Source organism: Micromys minutus (genome assembly GCF_963924665.1).
Source record: "Micromys minutus genome assembly, chromosome: 8".
Taxonomy (NCBI): Eukaryota; Metazoa; Chordata; class Mammalia; order Rodentia; family Muridae; genus Micromys; species Micromys minutus.
In genome coordinates, this window is record NC_137977.1 from 54,230,084 (window position 1) to 54,251,433 (window position 21,350).

At 42.1% G+C, this 21,350-nt stretch overlaps 1 protein-coding gene across 1 annotated transcript in view; it reads left to right on the forward strand.

Moving 5' to 3' along the window:
• Nucleotides 1–2,471: 2,471 nt before the first annotated feature.
• The window catches only part of TCF4 (transcription factor 4), a 337,487-nt gene continuing 318,608 nt past the window's right edge, over nt 2,472–21,350 (forward strand). The window contains exons 1-3 of the mRNA XM_080920183.1: nt 2,472–2,489; nt 4,771–4,862; nt 6,579–6,651. Coding sequence (XP_080776309.1) covers nt 4,791–4,862; nt 6,579–6,651 — 145 coding nt within the window. The 5' untranslated portion in view covers nt 2,472–2,489; nt 4,771–4,790. The remainder of the gene's footprint in view (nt 2,490–4,770; nt 4,863–6,578; nt 6,652–21,350) is intronic.

The window sequence follows — 21,350 nt, forward strand, 5'->3', positions numbered from 1 at the left end:
CTTTAGACTCTGAAATTGTGAAAAGTGAATGCCTTTTGTGCAAGTCACCTGGTCTATCTTGCTGTGTTCCAGCTGCCAGAGTTGACTAAGACACACATCTGTATCAAGATACACAGACAGGTTCTGGGGGAATCTGTAGACCAAGGGAGCACCAGTAACTTACCCAGTAACTAACTCTTTTATCTCTAAGCTTTACAGTGTCTTCTCAAATTTCCTTTTCTAAGGTGCTTCCAATTTCCATAAGTATAATTAGAAAGTACTTACCATCTGACAGTTCAGGAAAAACAAAGACCAACACACCCACATTTGTCCCTTCATTTAAAACAGGAAGGGGATTTGCACATTTCCTTTTCTTTTTGATCAAAGGGGTCAAGAGAAAAAACAAAACAAAACAAAAACCAAAAATCAAAAATCAGACTAGCAGGGTGCATTTCGATCCCAAACTTGATCTTATCAGTGATTTCTGGACAAACCATTTGCTGCCCTTGAATTCAGGACGGTCAATCTTACAACCTAAAAGCTAAAAGGGATTTTTATGGGATTATCTAATCTAGCCTCTGCGTTTACTGCAAAGGTCATTGGCATGGCGTCCGAGGTCACAGTCCTGATTGGAGGTAGAGCCAATAGAATAATTTTCCCAACCCAATGTTTGTGTTCTTTTCATTACATGATTTTTTCCCCCAGAGACTGACAAGGGCTTACTCTGAAAACCAGAGATAATGTCTGTGATAATGCAGTATAAAGAGGTGGCTAAGTGTAAAATATTATTTTAGGATGAAAATGTGGAATGGGGGATAAAACACTGGAGTCTTTGTGATGTGTGAAATAGCCCATAAATGTCCCAATTCTTGTCCTCAAAAACTCTCAAGTAAAGCATCTCAACTGTCACCGCAACGAATTAAAATCAGAAAACAGTGATGAGGACGTTCTCACAGCCAGATGGCTTGGGAACATGGGTGAATGTGGACTCTGGTCTCAGATTGTCTTTTAAGGTGGGCTCTATCAATAAAGAGAGTAGTTTCACTTAGGCAAATTTATGCCATTTAATAAATTTGGGCTGTGGGTTAGGCTCTGTGATTTCACTTGCTTTTGTTGCTGTGCAGATAAAGTGAAGAGGTGACCAATACTCTAGCTTCCTGATGAGCATCGATATGACCTATATTTGTGAAATTCTTAGAAAATTATCTGGATCAGAATAAGCTTTTTGTTGGGTGAACTGGACACTATTCTTTGGAGATCTGAGAATCTACAATTGCAAATGTCTGGGTTAGGGTTTCATCGAGTCAGTCAGTAAGAAATCATGGATGAAAGTGGTATATTTCTATAGTAGTAACCTCACCCTCATCTGTATCATATAGATATCTCAAAGTCTCATCACTATTTGCTGACTAGAAAACATATTTGAGAAAGTAATTGGCTAAAATTGGGAGTTGATTCCTTCATGGTTTTTGGTACCAGAGCCATGAGAGTCTTACATTAATAAAGGAAGACTTTTTCACTAACCAAGTTCTCACACTCCTGGGTGCTTGTAAAAGAAGGGGTGGGTCAGAGAGGGAGAGGAGAGGACTGTCCCACTCTTCCAGCTCAGGATCACACTGGGCTTGGTGGCCTTTCCCTAAAGCTCCCAAGCCGGCCTGAAAACTCTGCATCCACACTGACAGGGGTCGAACTGCTAGAGGCCCGCACGACTTCTTCCCGGCCTCCCGGTGAGTTCGTCCAAGCTGCGGGAACAAGACTTTAGAGTCAGAGATCAAGGCCAGACTGGGGACAGGGAGCCTGGCGCGCTCCCGGAGTTACAACCGGAGACCCACCCGCCGGCGGGACCGCCCCTGTTCTCGGAGGAGGCGTGGCTTAGCGCGCCGCCATCTTGGCGGGCTCTCTAGGCGCCGTGTTTACCACTCTATGGTCGCGCGCTCCCGCCCCGCCCCTCCCCAGTCATTGTCTGGTGGAGCAGCCGCGGCCGCAGCGCCTTCTCTTTATAAGCCGCAGTGCCCGGATGTGAATGGATTACAATGTATCTTTCAGGGAAACCTATTATTATCAATGTGACTCCTCGGGGGAGTCAATGATGGTGCTGAGGATGATGATGATGGTGAGACGCCTCTAAACTTGGAACAAGTTTAGGACTTTGGAAGAGAAGAAAAAAAAAAAAAAAAAAAAAAAAAACCAAGAACCGAAGAACAATTATAACTATCCTGTGTTGATTATTTTTTATAAACAATAAGAAAAAGTTGTCGGATTTTTTTTTAATGACTACTTTTTTGGGGGAGGGAATTTTGTTACGGTTTTATGATGGAAAACGCACAAACCAGAGCCAGGTGCATAATCGTGTAATCTGTGGCTAACCCTGGAACAGGACTGACTACTATTTAAAATACTCTTTTGGGGGAATACACATGTGAGATACTAAGTACTTGCAGAAGATTTTTGTCTCTCTTTTTAAAGTCTCTTTCCTTGGAATATTGTGAGCATATTTGTGGCCATTGAAGGTAACGTTACAATTTGCTGTCAGAATAAAATGTTTGTAATTGAACTGAATTTTTAGAATGTTGATCCCAATGTTCTATTTAAACAAAAGAAACAACCTATTAAATAATTGCCAATGGGGAAACGTGTGTGCATGCATTTTGGTACGTACTCGCACATTTAGCAATACCAGGGTTGGGCAAATGTGTTCTTTAACATAAAAATAATGAGCGTTGCATATACTGGGTAAAGCACGCATGTTATTACGAAAAGATAATTTTAAAGCTTAATTTTTATCCTAAAAGGTGATGTGGGAAAAGTGTGTTTTAAGAGCGTGTAGGGCCTGTAGTGGTAAATGTTGAGCTGAAAGTTAGAGTTGCTGCCGAGCGCGGACTTGGAGTTAGGAACTCAAGTGTAAAAGCAAAACCAGATTCATTTCCTAAAATTACCTTGGTTTTATTTATTTATTTATTTATTTATTTATTTATTTATTTATTTATTTATTTAAAACAAAGTTTGCAGCTATTCGGCTCTGTAAGTTAAAAAGGCGAAAAGAAGAAAGTCTGTGATTCAGATTTCGGCCCCAAACGCAAAACTATCCAGACAAAATATCCCCCTAGTAAAAATGTGGATGGGTTTCTGTAAGGGAAAGAAAAATATTATTCGTCTTGGCAAAGTCTTTATGCATCACGTGTGTTTGCAGCAAAGCAAAACTTGCTTTGCGGAGTGTGTGTGTGTGTGTGTGTGTGTGTGTGTGTGTGTGAGAGAGAGAGAGAGAGAGAGAGAGAGAGAGAGAGAGAGAGAGAGAGAGAGAGAGAGAGAGAGAGAGAGAGAGAGAGGCAGAGACAGAGAGACAGACAGAGAGACAGACAGAAGTAAGAGGGGATGTAAACTCGAGTCAATTTCAAAGTGCCTCCGATGGACGAACCCGGCAAACCCTGAACTGTTCAGGCTTCAGATTGTAACTGGCGATCTGAGGGGAAAAATGAGGAGCTGGGTGAATTTTCCTTGGTGGGTTTTTTTTTTCTTTCCTCGAGGTGGGGGAGGTGTTGGGATTTTTTTTTTTCTGGGGTGGGGGTGTTTCCCAGGCAGCCCGGGCCCGGAGCGCCGCGTCTCCGCGCCGGAGCCCCCCCACCCATTTCTTTGCTGAACTTGCAATTCTGTGCGCCTCGCCGTGTTCCCCCTCCCCCCTTTCCCTCGTCCCCTCCCCTCCCGGGAGAAGAGAGTTGGTGTTAAGAGTCAGGGATCTTGGCTGTGTGTCTGCGGATCGGCGGCGGCGGCAGGGAAGCCGGAGCGGGCGCGGGCGCCGGCCGTTGGCGGAGGTGGTGGTGGCGGAGGCAGGGGGATAGACATGACCGCCGCCTGGGCGCCGGCGCTGCACCGGGAGCCCCTCGTCGCGCGCGGGCGGTAGGTAGCGGCGCGGCGGGGACGGCTGGGCGGATGCGCGGCGGGGCCGGGCCGGGCCGGGCCGGGCTGGGCGGCCGCGCACGGGCTCGGGGGCCCCCGTGGTCCCCGCTGTCCCCGCCGGGGTTCGGGAGCTTGGGAGCGACGGCGTCCCCTCCCCCGACCTCCGCCCCCTGCGGGCCCGGCGGGCTCCCGGGCACAGCGCACTTTGCCAATGGGCCTGACTTCATTTTTTTTTTTTTTTTAAACAACCCTTTCTTTCACAAATTAGGGGTGCGGGACAATTGGAGGACCCTGAGGCTCTTCTGGGCTCTCCCTCCCCGGCAACCCCACCCCCCTGTGGACCGGCTAGCACTCCAGAGACGCTGGTCTTTAATTTCTTTCGAGCTACTTTGCAGGGCGGGGGGGTGGAGGGGGGGCAGTGCTGTGAGTGTGTGCGCGTGAGTGTGTGCGTGTGAGGGGGTGGGGTGGAGGGTGGGGGGAAAGTTGAGACCGGTTCGTGCAGTAGTTTCTCTTTTCTCTGTGATCCATTCATTTCTCGCTCTACCTCCTGTTGCATAAATTGATGCGCTGAAGAGCGGCTACCTCCCCCCCCTCCTTTTCCTGGATTTGGTTTTATAGTGTATGTTACTAGTTTGATCGTCTCTTTGGAAATACAATATCGCTATTTTTCACTCTTTTTTTTTTTTTTTTTGAGATTGCTGCCTATTCCATTAAAAAAAAAAAAATCAAAACAAAACCCAACAACAACTCCCCCATTCCTTCCTCCTTTTCTACCTTAATCCCATCCACCCTCATATCCCCCACCCCACCGACCCCCCCAGTCTCCAGAAATCCGATTGTGTTTTCTCCAAGGATCGGGACTGGATTTTCTGATTGCGGTTATTTCCATGTTTCTAGGTTTGTGTGATTTTGCTAAAATGCATCACCAACAGCGAATGGCTGCCTTAGGGACGGACAAAGAGCTGAGTGATTTACTGGATTTCAGTGCGGTAAGAAAGACCGGTGGAAACTAACAACAGCTGTGGAAAAAAAAAAAAGAAAGAAAGAAAAAGAAAAAAAGCCCTCCCCCAACACTTCAGCTAGGAACCCAGAGAAATGGGAAAGACTGGGATAATTTTTAATTGGCTGAATCCTTGAAAATGTGAGGGTCTTTTTGACAAGTTTTTTTGTTTTTTTTAACAATTAATTTTGGGATGTGGAAGACTCAAGCTTTTTTTTTTTTAGGAGTCTAATTACTTGCCTTGATTTCTTTATCTACCAATTTCTCTAAATAATGGAACCCCACTCCAGCAGGAAGGAAAACCAGATACCACCTAAAATTATAAAGTCCACCAAAAACTTGTCCACACAGAGTGCACTACTAACTTTGTGTACGGCTCCACTTCTCATTTACATAGTTAATATTTACTTTAAAAATGGAAGCTAGGCAGTAGAAGACCTAGGTGCTGTGAAGTTGAGGCGGATGGTTCTGTGTGGGTCCTCCTGACTTCCGCCTGGTTGCCTCTTCTGGGATTCTGGGAAATCCTGTGCATAAATTGAGCATGCATTCTTCAGGGTGTCTTGGACTGTTTTAGTAAATTACAGTCTTGAAATCAGCACAAAGAGGAACTCACACACTTGTGGAGTTTTTACTACTGTACTCTCTCGGTTCTTCTCCCTCCCCTCTGCTTCCCACGAGGTCCAGACATGCCAAGAACAAGGATACAGATTTTATGTCAGATGAGTTTGGTGTAAGATGCATTTTGTAAAGCAAAAAGAAAAAAAAAAAGGGATCCCCCAAACACACAGATAAAATCCACACCACCTTCTGAGTGGGGCTCCCCCACGCTGCTCTGGTCCACAGGCTGCCGCTGCTGGCTGCCACCACCTCTGCAGACCCTGTGGAACAGTGGTTCTCCGAAAGTTTTGGCAGGAAGCAGTGGTTCATAGGCGGCTTTGCAGCCCCTTTTCTGCCTGCTGCACTTTCTCCATTCGCTCTTTTGCTTTTTGCAGGCTCTGACTCAGGGAAGGTGTGCGGAACGCATTAGACTGGGGGAGAAGAGGGAAGCCAGTTAGGGTGGAAATAGATGCTGGAGAGAGAGAGAGAGAGAGAGAGAGAGAGAGAGAGAGAGAGAGAGAGAGAGAGAGAGAGAGAGAGAGAGAGAGAGAGAGAGAGAGAGAGAGAGAGAGAAAGAGAGAGAGAGAGACACGTTGACTGAGAGACTTGCCTACGTTGCACTCATGTTTGAGCTGAAGTGAGAAATTATCGCAGGTGGCATTTTGATTTTGATTTGGGTTCACGTATGGCAGACAAGTCCTGTAACGGCTGGAAAGGGACATTGCCACATTTATGTTATGGCCAAGGTTTTCAATATAAAACAAACAACTTTTTCTGCTCCTTTGTCAAAGTAGTGTTTTCCAGAAAGGCTGCTGTCCCCCCATCTATGTCTTGATAGTGCCAGGAGGACTGTGTTCAGGATGTAGTAGGACTGACTAGCAATCTCAGTCACCCGAGGAGAAAGCTAAGAGTGGTAATGGAGGGGGGAGGAGGCTGGAACCGGGTGCCTGGTTTAGTTTTAAGTTGGAAGGTGATAGCTATACATTTTTCCTAAATAGAGTCTTAGCATCAACTCCAAGTTATTTATCAAGAGTGTGAGAGATCTGTGGTGAACTCTGAAGCCTCGAATGTCTTCCTTTCAACTCTGCCATTTCTTTGTTTCCTTTAGATGTTTTCGCCTCCTGTAAGCAGTGGGAAAAATGGACCAACTTCTTTGGCGAGTGGACATTTTACTGGCTCAAGTACGTGGATTCTTTTCTTGGTGTGAAGTTCAATGTTCTCGGTTGTTTGTTTGCTCTTTGTGTATTTTTGGCTCTGTTTGGAGTGTTCTGAAAGAAGTCATTGAGTTTTAACCTATGATGATGTGGTTATTTCACTCCCCACCAGCGGCAAGCTTGCACAGAATGTTGCCTTTCGAAATTCAACTGAGACCTATTTGCAAATCAGGAAGACCGTATCAGAATTCCGTCACAATTTAAATGTGATTTTTAAAAAATGTGGTTGTAATTAAACAAGTGAGCCTAAGACTGATGTTAATAACATGTGGACAAATCCATGTTCCCTATTTTAAAATACAGGGGAAACAATCTAACTTTCATAAAAGGAGAAATAATGCCAGCTATTAGGTTCTGTGTACAATTAACTGTTTTAAAGAAAGCAGCACTTAATTTTTCAGACAAGTCTGTAAATAGCCTCATGCTAGTCTGAGAGGCTAAAGTAGGAATTCATTTATCTTTGAACTGTCTTGTGGATGCTTGAGCTGTTTGTTTTCTCTCCTTTATTATTGACTTGTGCAGTGAATTTAATGTTGCAGATTTGAAGAGACTTAGCATTTTATACGTGAGACTTCTCTGGGCGATGCTTCTACAAAAGGGCAGCGATATTCACAAAGGATTCTGTGTGCACAGTGATTATCTGGCATCTGAGGAGGAATTTTAGTATAAGGCTCTTTGAGTGTCTCCTATTAAAAGTGGGAACTGAAAATGTGACATTTCTGTAAGATGTGTGTGTGTGTGTGTATGTGTGTTTGAAGCCAGCCAGTTTTAAATAAGGAGTCAATATATTGTTGCCTGCTGTCCTTGAGGTCCAGGCTTTAAATTCATTGACGCCTCTTAAGCAGCTGCAGGATTTTCGAGTTCTGGCCATGGTATATAACAGTCCACGAGGTGGGACCTACTCTTGAGTCACGCTGGTAAATGTTGACATCTTATAGCTGTAAAATGTTAGTGTGTTTGTTTGCTATGGTTATCATTTATATATATATGATATATATATATGTATGTATGTATTTTCATCTGGCGCAATAACCAAGAAATCTGTTTAGCTAGGTGAATTGTGTACTTTGTATATATTTATACAAATAATGTCTTTTTAAACTTTGTGGTTTCCAAGTGAGATACTGGCTTCCATAAGTTTAGGGGATTTTTCTCTCTTCACAAGAGAAATTTTTCTGATTCACAAAATACACGGTGTCTCCTTGAATTTTACCTTAGCATTTTTAGGGTCTTCTTTGATTAAAAGTACTAATGACAAAATGTTTGCTTTACTGTTTGAGCCCTGTTACTGGTTCCTTTTTTAAAAATTTGGTATTAGCTTTCCAGATTACAAATTTCTGAATAGTATTCTTTATATAGCTTTCAGGACAGAAAACATTAATGCGAATGCTTGAACTAAAGTAGTCAAGGTAGTGCTTCCTGTAGACATCATCAAAATATTAACCTCATGTCTGGCAGCAATTTCCTTCATGGTTTACCTAAGAAATGTGTGTAGAGTTGAAATCTGACTAAAGTGGATGTCAGGCAGGCCCAGAGTTCTACCCCTTTCAGGGTTAGCATAAAACACTGTTTGCACTTGTTATAATGATGGACACATTTCGAATAACTTAATGTATTACTTTGGCTGTGATTTCATTTCTTAAGATGAATTCTAAGTCTGAAATATGTTGAATTTTGAAAAGACAGTTGTTTTATTCAGCTCATGTTCTGTGTTCTTGCTCCCTGAAAAGTCCTTGTTGAAACAGTGGAGTGTTGGTAGACAGTTAAGTATAGGATGGAAAATTTGACTGGGTACTAATTCACTTGGCAAATAGTCGTGTATCAAAACTTACAGCTGTTCAGACAATGATGTGTGCCTGTGTGTGCCTTTATGTGTGTTGTGTTGGGTGTCTGTGTGTTTGTGTGTGGGTTGTGTTTATGAACCAAAAAGACCTCATCCATGATGACCTAATGTTAGGCTATTTCTATTGAATATGCAGAGTTCAAGGTGTTGAACTTTAAAACTACCTGGTACCAGTAGTGCGGTTTTTCAGGACCAGATGTTTACCTTGGAAGGTTAGAAAGTGTGGGGCTCTTTTATCCTGCCTGCCTGATGGCAGTGCCTTCATTCGGTGCAGGGCATGGTGGCCAGAGCACAGGGGTTGCAGACTGTTAGAATCTTATTGGGACAAGGATTATAATGCTACAAAATAAGAGACATCGATCTTTTAAAGCATAACTTAAAAAAATTCTGAAAACTGCACCTTGCCCTTTAATTGGAAGCACGAATTAGGAAACTTTGGATAGAGGAATTATTTCTAAAGTTACTTCAAGTTTTATATTCACCTTCCTGAATGGACTCAGATATGACTTCGGAACTTAGATTCAGGAAAAAAATCAAGACCAGAAGTAAATGACTCCAATTTGGGAAAAAAAAAAATCAGTGCTTTTTTTCTTTTCCCCCCTTCTTCTCTAAGTGAGGTCTGGTCATATTTCATGCTGCAAGTCCCCAATAGCTGTTGATCCCATTAATATGTGATATTCGGTTCGAGAACGGAAAGGAAAGAGAGTGGGCCAGATTCGCTTTAATCTTTCACTCCACAAACACAGCTTTTCCTACCTCCAGAAGAAATGGCGAGGCTGCTAGGGTGAATGGAATGTAACCTGAGCCCCAGCCTGACATTCCCAGGGAGCATTTTTCACTTGAAAGGCTTTTGTCAACCCAGGAAAGGAGCAGCAGTTTTTGTTTGATGTTTGCAGGTGTCCCACAGAATGCTGTAAAACTGTTCAGCCAGGGTAGAGCAGAGCTCCTGGGACCTTAACTGGTGGCTCTGGGATTGTTTTTAAGGAGAGCTCTAACCTGTATGGTTCTGTGTGTACAGCAATCTGATATCTGTTATATCATTGATCTTAATATGAACGTGCCTGCTTGCTTGGAAAATTGTTCTCATTAAAAAAAAAAAAAATGGCTGAGTTACCAAAAGAAAGTATCTCTGTGTTAGGATGAGCAGAGGTTTTATTTTCCTGACATAACAAATGTGTAGTTTATTTGGCTATGTTTTAAGCTTTTGGGAACAAAAGATAAACACACTAGAGTTTGGCATCATTTAAAAAAAATCATTTTAAAGTTGACCTACTAAAACAATAATATCCTGAACATCTTGTTAAGTTAGCTCTGTTGGCATCTGAGCACTTGTGAACAGGAAGTGTGTGAAGGCTGCTACAGCTTGCTCCTTTAGTTCAAACATGGGGGGCTCTTCCTCTGTAGTTGCTTATGCCTTAGGTGTTCAGCAGTTGGTAAATGCTGCCAAATACAGCCGAGTTAAAACCATTAAGAGTAGTGTCAACCCACATCACATCTTTCTGCTGAGCCAGTTTTGGAAAAGGGGAAACAGTTCCCGCCTTTCATATAGGCTAGCTCACCTGTGTCCCCAGGACATCCAAATGATGTCAGCTGAGTGAAGTCATGGAAGGGGAAAAAAAATCTACCTCGATGGGCAATTTTATAGGATAGAGGGGGAAAAAACTGAAGTAGCTCACAGCCTGCGTTCATTTCTCCCTGTGTCAGTGTGAGTTCCGATGGTGTGTAGAGGAAATTGGTTTTTCGTGAAGGTGTTGTGGAGGAGATGCTCCCGACTTTGCTTCCTTCCTGGTGGTTATAAAAGTTTTTTACATCAACAGAGAGCTGCTTAATAGATTTGGAAAAGTACATTAGCATCAGACAGGTTGTTTTAGATTCCATGTTTTGGGGGCCAGCTCCAGAGAAACACCTAGAACCTCCAGTTCATAGCTGTCCTTGGTTAGTACTGGAAATCAGCTTTGATTTGCGTCTGTGGTCTGGCAGACCTTTTATTGGAAATAACATTGGAATTCCCACTGTTTTTCTGTCCTTTCTCAGTCATAATGGGACTTAGGGATTGATGTGCTGTGTGCCCTGGAAGTAAGTGCTGTCCTGTGCTTGAGTGCCTTCTGAGCCCTTGGCTTTGGGATTTTGTTTTAGCTTTTTGGTTATTCTCTCTTGCCTGGTTCTCTGCCCCCCCCCCCCCCCCCCCCCCGTGCTCCTTTTGGAGTGCTGGCCAGAGTGCATGTGAGCTGGAGTCAGAGTGTGGTTTCCTGTGCTCTGTGTGCTTGTAGTCTAGCTTTGATCCTTTCAAGAACACATGTGAATGCAAACATTACCATGCCCAATTCATAGAAGAGGAAAGTTAGGCACAGTGGTGGTAAGCCCTGTATTCACAAGGCAAGAAGTAATGAAATCAGGTTTAAACTCAGGCATCCCTAGACACAAATCTTTATAGCCCTTCACACACATATATACACACATTCACATAGGCACACATACAAGCCCACACAAAGGCCTCAAGAGCCAGGCAGCTCATATTTTTCAAGATTATATAGCTATGAAATATAATACTGATGCCTGGTATGAAATACTATTTATGATCTTTAGAGTAGAAAGCATTTTTAAAAAACATATTTAAGGTAATGTTACAAATCATATCCACTATTTTTTCTGCCTCAGTATCCAGATTAAGTTACCTTTTTAAATTATGATGGATTTCCATGTGAGCTGGTATATTGTTCTCATATTATCACATTACTTTTACAGAAAAAATAGAGTGGGTATTTTAAAAGTTGTGCCCTTTTCTTCCCCCCATAGGAAATCTGTGTATTGCTATTTGGGTCCCAGTGAAGACATTTTCAATTATTTTTGTGTCAATAATCAGATCTGAAATTGCAGCAACCCAGTGTGACCTATTAACACTTGAACAAATAAAGCACTCTTACATTTAAATATATATAAAAAAGCATGCAGTTCATTGCTAGGCCTTTGAATAGAATTCAAGCTCTATAATCCTAACCAGCCTGCATCTCTCAAATGAACAGTTTGGTGGCTTCGAGATGTCTGTTATCAAACGTGTGCTTAAAGTGCTAGTCTTCTAAATTCAGAAGGGAGAAAGGGTGCTCTCTTCGACACCGACTTAAGTAAATAAAATGCATTAAACAAGTATGGAGATCCAAGAACTATTGAGATGAAATGCTTAGCATTTCTGACAGCATCAGCAAATTGTCCTTCCCCTCCCATTGTAATGAGGAAGTCACTTAAGTAACAGATGAACAGTGAAGTCACAGAAACATATATAATAGAACTATGTAATGAAAGTTTATGCTGTTAATTGCTTGAATCTGTCTTAAATGGTTAGAATCATGGAGCTGTAAAGACTGTCATATAAGCAGTTTTGTTTTTGTTTTGAGCTTAAAATTATTCCTCTTCGCTTTCCCCTGTATGATAAACAAAGTGATTCTGTAAGCTTTACAGATCAAACATTTACTTCTAACGGTAAACTCTATTTTACATTGGGAGTTCGCAGATTTGTTCAGGGCATGGAGTTGGGTCCTGGTGGCCACAGGCCTGTGACCCCTCAGCTTGAGTGTTAGAATGCTGTTAAGCTCTCTTCCCATAATCCAAGATAACAGATCTCAAGTTGCCCCATTAGGAACACAGCATGTTTTGAAATGTTCTTCAGTTTACAATTCTTGAACCAAAATGTTCTTGGCCAAGCCTTTATATAATCTATATGTATGCTGATCAAATCATATTCTTAGAGAGACATAACGTCTAAATGAGGGCAACGTAGGAGAAGAAGCACCCCCTTTTGCTTAGTTTTGTATCTTATGTGCTATTTTTTATGACCAGGTGTTCTTCAAAGTTAATTAGATCATGCTAAGTATGAGAAAAGGGAAAGCAGATTATCCACTATTTTGAAAGGTTATTTTTTGCTACAGGTTTCTTAATTACACTGATTAAAAATTTCAAAATTGGCCACCAAATTCTAAGCTCACACGGGAGTTATCCTCTTCCCAATGCGTGACCCATTTAGATTCGGTGTTCTCTAGGTGTCTGGGTGGATGCTTTTGGTCATAACTGTGCTTAAGAGAGACATAAGACAAGTGCCTCTAGTCTTTGGGCTAGCACTTTGCTGGGAGTAAAGTATGAAAGTGCACAGATACACACATTTCTTTGTATTACGCCACCAGACACGGCAAAATGACTGAAGATGTTGTCATATTTACTTTCATTTCAAAAACAAATAAGGGCCCAGTTAATCAGCCTATCAAATACCCAGCTGTGTTTAAAACCAGTTCCCATGGATGGATTTTTAGGCCCGTGAGAACATTTTTTTTTTATTTAAAGGTACAGCCACTCAGTTGTGCAGACGACTGCTTTTGTACTTCCGTGTGACAATTAACATGTAATGAATGACTTTCTAGACTGCCATTGGTAGTAATTACTATATGTAGTTTATTAGCTTCAGTCCATTGTTGGATGTGCCTGTATTGATTTGTTTTGCAAACAACCCTTCACATGTGTGTGGCAGCATTACTGGGTGAAGAACCTGTTTCATTTGCTGATGTTGCTGTTGCCTCTGGAGCCTTGGGCTTCTACATGTTTATGTGGTAGGATATCCCTTTGATCAGTTATCCTAGGTGAGTTGTGAAATGGAAGCAGTTTTCACTCTAAAAGCTTTATCCTCTGACCCTCAGGGAACTCTAAAAAAAAAAAAAAAAAAACCACACTCTCCTTTTTCTTTTCTTTTCTTTTTTTTTGCAAGTAGATAATTTATGGAAAATTTGACTTATAGGAGTATTTAGAGATGCTCTCTATTTTATGATAAAGCATCAAGATCTTGGGAGAGGGTTAAATAGCTCTTCCCCAAATCATACAGTAGGCTATAGCTAACACAGGGCCTGAATCCATAAGCCCCAAGGTTCTAGACATAATGCCTTTGCTACTATTCATTATACTATTCTTCTCAGGTGTTATCAACTATATATTTGCAATGGGAAAAAAAACCCAAATAGTCCAGCATTTCTGAAATTAAAATCTAGATGGTGCTGGGTGGACATTATAATCAGGCTAGCTTGTCATCACAAGGTCTAATTTGGCTGAGGCAGTTGACGAATAACTGTTAAAATGTATTGTGTTATTAAAAATAACATAGTAGGGCCTATGATTAAATATCAGGACTGTAATTTAATCTTGGGGGTTCTGGTGCTGTTCATAAACCATTTGGCTTTTTTCTGTAGCAGATGATGTCATAGTACAGCTTGATTGAATTATGACCCTGGTGGCAGGGCACCTGCCTGTGCTTAGGGCATTGCATGTCAGCATTTCCATTACTAGGGTTTTTTCCTTGGCATTTTTAACTTTGAATAGTTAAACTAGTCTGATGGTTGAAATATAAACTTTCAGCCCCATGGGAACAGACTATTTTCTCAATAAAGTAGAGAAGGTGGTGACAGAGCCCCATTATGGAATACCTTCTAGAATGTTCTTCCTTGCTTTAATCTTCCATTAATTTAAACATTCCCTTTTTGGGTACTTAGCTGAATTGCAAGACTTCCAAATGGAAGGTTTTTTAATCTCAAATTTCCCACACCAGGGTGTCACTACAAAGTCTTTAAAGGAGTTTAAAATTAGGAGAGGATGGAGCATCTTTGGAGAATGTTGAAATGATAGCTCTGGACGATCCAGTTTTCATATTCTGTAAAATGCTGAAGAGCAAGGCATGAAAAACATACCAATTGGCATCCTTTGTAAGGGCTTCTATTGTCACTTAAGTTGAGTAAAATTTGATAAAGGTAGGGTGGATAAAGGGTAAAAAGGTGTATTTCCATCCCAGTTCGATATCTTAGCATAGTTTCTCCAGTTTTGCCTCTTGGGGTTTAATATGTTGGCAATGGAGATGTTTACAGGTACCAGGCTCACCATTGAGCCATCTATTTTAATACCGACTGATGGCTTATCTGATAGCCTTTATAAGGCACATTGGGTTCATAATCCTCCTAGGCAGTTGTAAGGATATGAAAGGCTTTGTAGGAGAAAGATGTGCCCAAATAAACCATGGAGCCCAACAAGATGACAAAGATCATCCATGTAAAATCAACATATATCTTTCAGAAGACATGATCACCTATAAGTTAAAAAATCCTGTTTATTTGATTTTTTGTTTTTCTGTCAACAAGATTTTGCCAGATAACCCAGGCTGGCCTTGAATTTATCATCTTCCTTCCTGGGCTTCCTCAGTGCTGAGGTTATTGTCTGTTGCCGCTACACCTTGCAGAAGTTTAAATCAATGGAAATGCATTTCTTTTCCATTTTAGGTTTTGAAAGCTTATTTATTACCTGTGAAACCTACTGTAATAAAAGATTTCAGGAACACATAGATATTGATTCTCAAAGAGGGGCAGCATACTGTGCTCTTAGGGGTTAAAGTTTTATCAAGGTGACTGTGAGCCCTGCACAGAGAAAAGAAGGTAGACACAGAAAAGCAAGTGTAGTGGGCCTCACAGAGGCCGTTCCCGGAGACTGTCCCCTCCTCGCCCTGCCATGTAGTCACTCTGTCTAGGCACACAAGACAACTTTCATGCTTTCAATGCCAAATGGTTTTTTCCCCCCAAATTTGAATTTCTTAAGGGGTGGTAACAGATTATAACCCAGTGCCTTCCAAAACCACAAGTTCCTTATGATAACATTGGTGTGTGGAAATTGGAAGACTTTGTTTTCCAAAAAATTTTAATGCAAATTAGTTTTGTATTCTTCCTATGATATTCAGACAGGATTTTTTTTTTCTTGATCCCAAATGATAGCTCCTCTGGAGAAAATTATTCATCAAAGTAAATTCTGAAAAATCTGTCTCCTTTTTTTTCAATGTTTGTTGCTAAGAAGCCAATTCATATTTCTAACATGATAGAGCTTTACAGCCCATCTCTTAAATTACAAACGCAACATGAGCCCCACCGACATAATTCAGGAGATGTTACACCTGCTCAGAAAGAAAAGCTACACATTTAAAAGGTTTTAAGATTGCAAGGGTTCTTCATCTTCTTTATTGCCAGTGCCATCCTCATCACCAAGGTCAGAGCTAGCAAAAACAAAAACAAAAAACCCCCCCAAAACAAACAAACAAACAAACAAACAACAAAACAAAAAACAAACAAACAAACAAACAAAAAAACCCCCCAAAACTACCAGTTGTGGTTGGCATGTGGTAATTCACAAGTACATTTCAAATGCTGTCCCAACGATAGTATTACCTCAGCCCACACACATGATGCTTGTGAACAAGCCTGTGAGGTAGCTGTATTCTTTCTTGAAAGAACCTATTACAGTTGTATTTCAAACAGGAAAAAATGAGTATGTGTACTTATCCACCAACCCTCTCCCAAAGTGTCAGAAATGACAGTGTCCCTCTGTGACCGCACTCAGTGTAGCAGGTGTATCCAGTTAGAAATGGCCGCAGACTCAAGTGTTGGTTGAGATTAGTTACGGAGAAGTGCGTATGCCACAGAACAAAGAACAAAAACAAGCCCCAACATCTTCCAAAGGATAGTTTAGATACAACAAAAAGTTCCCTTGTGATCTTATACATTGTCTTGATCTTTTCTTCCCTTTTTAAGACAATAAGGGGTTTACACTGAAATGCTTTATATCTCATAATGTTACCCTCCTAGTGAAACCTTTTCTTCTAAAATTTATTTATTCAATTTTGTGTGTACTAGTGATGTGTTTCTGGGTGTGAGGGTGGAGGTCAGAGGGCAACTCTGGAGAGTTGGTTATTTCTAGTTTCATGAGGATGCTAGGAATCAAATCCAGCTCACTGAGGTTAGGGAGGACAAACCTTTCTGTATTGTGCTGATTAGGATCTGGTCAGCTGTAAACAAAGTTAAGATCTTCTGGGAAGAGAGAAACTCAATTGAAAAAAATGTTTCCATAAGATTGGTCTGTAGTCAAGCCTTTGGTACAATTTTTTGATTAAAGATTGATGTGTGAAGGCCTAGCTCACTTGAGTGGTGCTCTGCTTGGGCCTATGGTCCTGAGTTGTATAGAAAAGCAAACTGAAAGCTAAATGGTAATTGATGGTGTACGCTCTCAATACCAGCACTTGAGGCAGAGGTAGGTGGATCTCTGAGTTCGAGGCCAGCCTGGTCTACATAATGAGCTCCAGGACAGCCAGGGATACACAGAATTGTCTTGAAAACTTTTCTTCCAAATCTCCAAACCCACAAAAAACCAAAAACACAAGCTGAGCAAGCAATTGAGAACAAGCCATTTAAGAATCATTTATTCATGGCCTTTGCTTCATTGGTGCCTTGGGTTCCTGCCTTGGGTTCCTGCCCCGGGTTCCTGCCCCATCTTTCCTTCATGATGGAACTATGACTATACACTATAAGGCAGAAATAAACTCCTTCCTCCCCACATTGCTTTCAGTTACACTGCTCATAACAATCGAAAGCAAACTAGGACACCTGTGGATTTTGGTCATCAGGTACTAATGAGATTGGAAATCTAATTTACATTTTCAGACATAATCTCCTATTCTCATTTTGAAAAGACCAAAGATGATTGGTGTGTGTGTGTGTGTGTGTGTGTGTTTGCACGTGCATATCAAAATGTGTGTGAGTGGTCCATGGAGGTTAGAGTAAGGAACTACTCTCTGTCTTGTTTTCTTGAGCTAGTGTGTGTCACTTTACTTGGAGGTAGACTGATGGCTGGCTAGCCCCACAGACCTTCGTGTGTCTACTCTGCAGAGTACTGTGAGCAGCCATGCTGGAAATGTGAACTCAAGTCCTCCTGTATACTCAGTGAGTGGTATAGCCAGCCTAAACACTGTTGGTTTTTAGGATTTTGTTCTTGTTGGAGTGACTGCCCTCTTGAACATCCTCATCCACTAACTGATGTGCCAACCACTGAATGCTCTTCTCATCTCTGATCTGCAACTCTTCTTGTATTTTAAATTATTTATTAATTAACCTATGTATTGTGTACATGTGTATGTACACGCACAACATCCCACGTGTGCAAGACCAGAGGACAACTTGAGTGATACAGTTCTCTCCTTGAATCATGTGTGTCCCAAGAACAAGCTCAACTCTGTACTCAAGGTCAGCTGTGAGCACCTTTACCCAGTGGGCCATCTCACCGACTGCCAGTTAGTTACTTTTAGCCACTAAGTTAATTTACCTTTTTATTACTATTTATCTTTTTTGTCCTATGTAGAACAACCTTTCCTTTGAATGGTATGCACTCATGTAGGATTCAAAATATTCTGTTTTTTAACCTTTAAGATTCTGGTAGAATTGGGTCAAGTCTTTGTTGTTGAGAAGTTTGGGATAGCACAATGACATTTTATTTTTAATTTGGGAATGTGAATCTGTTGATGGAGCACTGATGGAATGATTAATAATGATACATTTGCATCTATTCATTTGCTTTATTGTTCATTTATTCAGTTTGTAAAAGTGTTCCCCTTCCCCCCCACCCCGAGAGTGGCTCCAACTGGCCATGTTAGTATGAGAATATTTGGTATGGAGGAGATGATGAGGGTCATCTTTTACATTTAAGTGGAGTCTGATAAACATTCTGCTGTGACTCATCTGGAAAGTCCTTTTAAATGAGGTGATGTAGGCCTCTGCTAAAGATGGGCTACAAATACAGTTCAGTTTCCAATTGAAATATCAATGTTAGAGTGTGTGCGTGCGTGTGTGTCTGAAGGAAGGAAGGCTTTAAAATGAGTGTGGAAGTTAGATTGGACCTTCAGGTGGGTTGTTATGAATGTATCCTCAAATTTAGTACCAGAATCTCTATGGGAAGTGATTATAATTATGTTCCATTTGTCATTTTTTTGAGCAAAATTTAAGCAAATGTGAGAATGAGTTGCTTGAAAGACACTAAAGATGTCTTTTAAAAAAAATCTTCATATTTAAAATTCTGTAATATTTATTTTTTAACTTATACACAGTAAGGTTTTTTTTTATTATATTTACTCTGTACGAGGCAGAGACACAGAGAAAGGCAGAGACACAGATAGACAGACAGACAGAAAGACAGACAGACAGACAGACAGACAGACAGACACACACACACACACACACACACACACACAGAGAGAGAGAGAGAGAGAGAGAGAGAGAGTGCACATTTTCCATATGTAGTCCAGGCTGACTTAGAACTCAAGACCTTTCTGTTTGAACCTCCTGAGTACAAGGATTTAAAATGAGAGTCCAGCATGTGGTGGGGCATATGCTGGGCTCTGGAAATGAATCCATGAGATGACAGGTAGACAACTGATTGGCTCGAAAATGGCAGTTGACCCTAAGGAATGTCTTTACATTAAGACACTACATTAAGGGTATATGTGAAGGGAATAAATGACCTACAAGAGAGCACATTCTACAGGGGAGAGGTGAGGCAGGAGAAGTAATTGCAGTTGGGTTAGCTGACCCAGCTGAACACTTGGGAAGGGCAACTTGGCAGTGAACATGGCTAGGCTGAAGTCTGATGGATGGAGTGGGTCAGGGGTAGGAGAGCATAATTGGAAAAGATTCCAGAGGTGGGCAGGGACCAGATCCTGCAAGACTGAGAATAAGGACTAGTTCATACCTGCAAACTCTCTGTTGCAGCCTAGAACCAGAATCCGTGTAGCTAGCCCATGACAGCTGTGATGCTCCTGAGGGTAGATATTCAGGTAAGAGCTAGTTTGCTGTGTTCAGACTGTTATTGGTGAATACAGTTCAAGAATTAGCTAGAGACCTCTTTTGAAATCTATGCATTCAACTCACAGGAGAACATTTCTATCGAGTCTTGGCTTGTGTGTGTGTGTGTTCGTGCGTGTGTGTGCATGCTTTTGCACACTAACTTGAGGGTGTACAAGTCAGCTCCCTGGTGCCATTTGGTCCCTGCCCCTATGGCCACAAAGCACCATAGAAGTGCTTGTATTGTCTGAGAAAATGGTTGTTGGATTGATTTTGCAATTCTGTTCTTCTAGGGCAGAGAGGTAAGGGTCTTCTCTAATGGCCTTTGGTAATTATGGACCATTTAGGCTTGTTAACGCTAATGGTACAACTGTCGAATTGATTCCATTCTTTCTACAGTCTGGTGTCAGAGAGCACGGCCACAAGATGTTACTGAATGTGTTGGTTGGTGAACTTGAGGATGACATGATTTATGTGGTGTTATGCCTGGATCTGTAGTACCATTGTTTGATTGTATTTCCATCTTGGGGTAGACCAAGGTGGAAATTAATTGGTTAGCTCTTAATTAGGAGTGAAATGAAGTTTCTCCAGTTTTCCAAATCCCACTTTCATCCCAGTTTGCTCTCTTCTAATGACTACTGGCTTCCTTTGCTACGATCCTCCCTGACTGTCCCTGTTCCTTTCTCTCATGTATCTTAGTTTGGTCTTTGTTAGGTGTAATTCCTCAGTCTAGCTCACTGGGTTATCTTTTTCACAAGGCAGAATCTAGCCACTCTGTGTGTTTCCTGTGCAAGTCGGAGAAGAGACAACTAGGATTCTCTTCTCTGTCTCTGCCTGGACCAGGCAGTTAGCACTACTGAGACCTATGTCAGTTGGTGACACTTGGATCCTGGTCCCTGGGCTTCTTCATCACGTGGGTTCAGATAGGAGGGAAGTGTAGACATCATCAACTTGAAGAGCAAAATTTCTTAAAGCACATGTCCACTGCTGGTGAGCCAAGTGTCTGCCTCCCAGGGAGTTCTGTCAGCCTCTGAGCATGCTTTGGTAAGTCTTAGATAAAAAGCAAAAGAAAATGTGCTGGTATTTCTTGTGGGGAGGCACACAGAGCTCCTACATGCAGACAGGACTTTTAAGATAATTGTTTTCTATTTATCTTAGTTGTAAGGAAAAGATGACGGGGCACCAATGAAAGGAAAAGTCACTGAAAGGAAAAGTCACAGGGCACCAATGTTGTGAAAGGATGACGATCCGAGTCACGGCACCAATGTTAGGGGAAGGTTGAAGAGAGTGGGGGGCATATGGCCCATGGAGGTGTGGCGAGGCCTGGGGGAGAGGGAGATGCCTCTGAGGGGTCCATGTTGGGAATCCCTTCCCTGAGGGACCAGCCACACAACAGTATAGTACGGAATAGAGTTTATTCAGGTCATGGGAGAGTTAAGAGGGTGGTAGAGGCAGAGAGAGAAAGAGGAGTAGAGGCCAGCCATGAGCACGTGGGAGAGAGGGGGGAAGGGAAGGGAAGAGGGAGGCTGCAAGAGCACAAGGGCAGGAGAGGCCAAGAGAGAGAGGAGGGGTCAAGCAGCTCTTTTATAGTGTCAGGCCACTGGGGCGGAGCATACCTGGCCACTGCTGGGTAATTGAGGGGTGGGGTATACCTGGCTGTTGCTAGGTAACTGAGAGGTGGGGTTTACAGAATCCCAACATTAGTTCTATAGGTTTTCTATCTGCACGTAGGTCTATATACCATGTGTATGCCTAGAATTTGGTGATCTTGGAGGTCAGAAGAGAGTGTCAGATCCCCTAGGACTGGAGTTGCAGAGTATGTGAGCATCAAACATGGGTCGTTCGGAAGAACAGTGTTCTTAAAGGTTGAGCCATTTCTCTAGTCTCCTTCCCCACCCCACCCTCTCTTTCCTCATACAGAACATCTCTATGTAGCTCAGGCCGCTCTTGGCTGCAAACACTATGCCTGGTTGTGTTTTTGAGACGGGGATTCACTCTGTAGCCCTGGCTGACCTGGAAATCACTATGTGTTCCGGTTATCTTTGACCACACAGAGATCTTCTTGCCCCTGCAACCCAGGGGCTGGGATTAAAGGTGGTGTGTACCACGCGGCCTGGTGGGTTGCTTTTCCTTTTCCCAAATGAAATCTA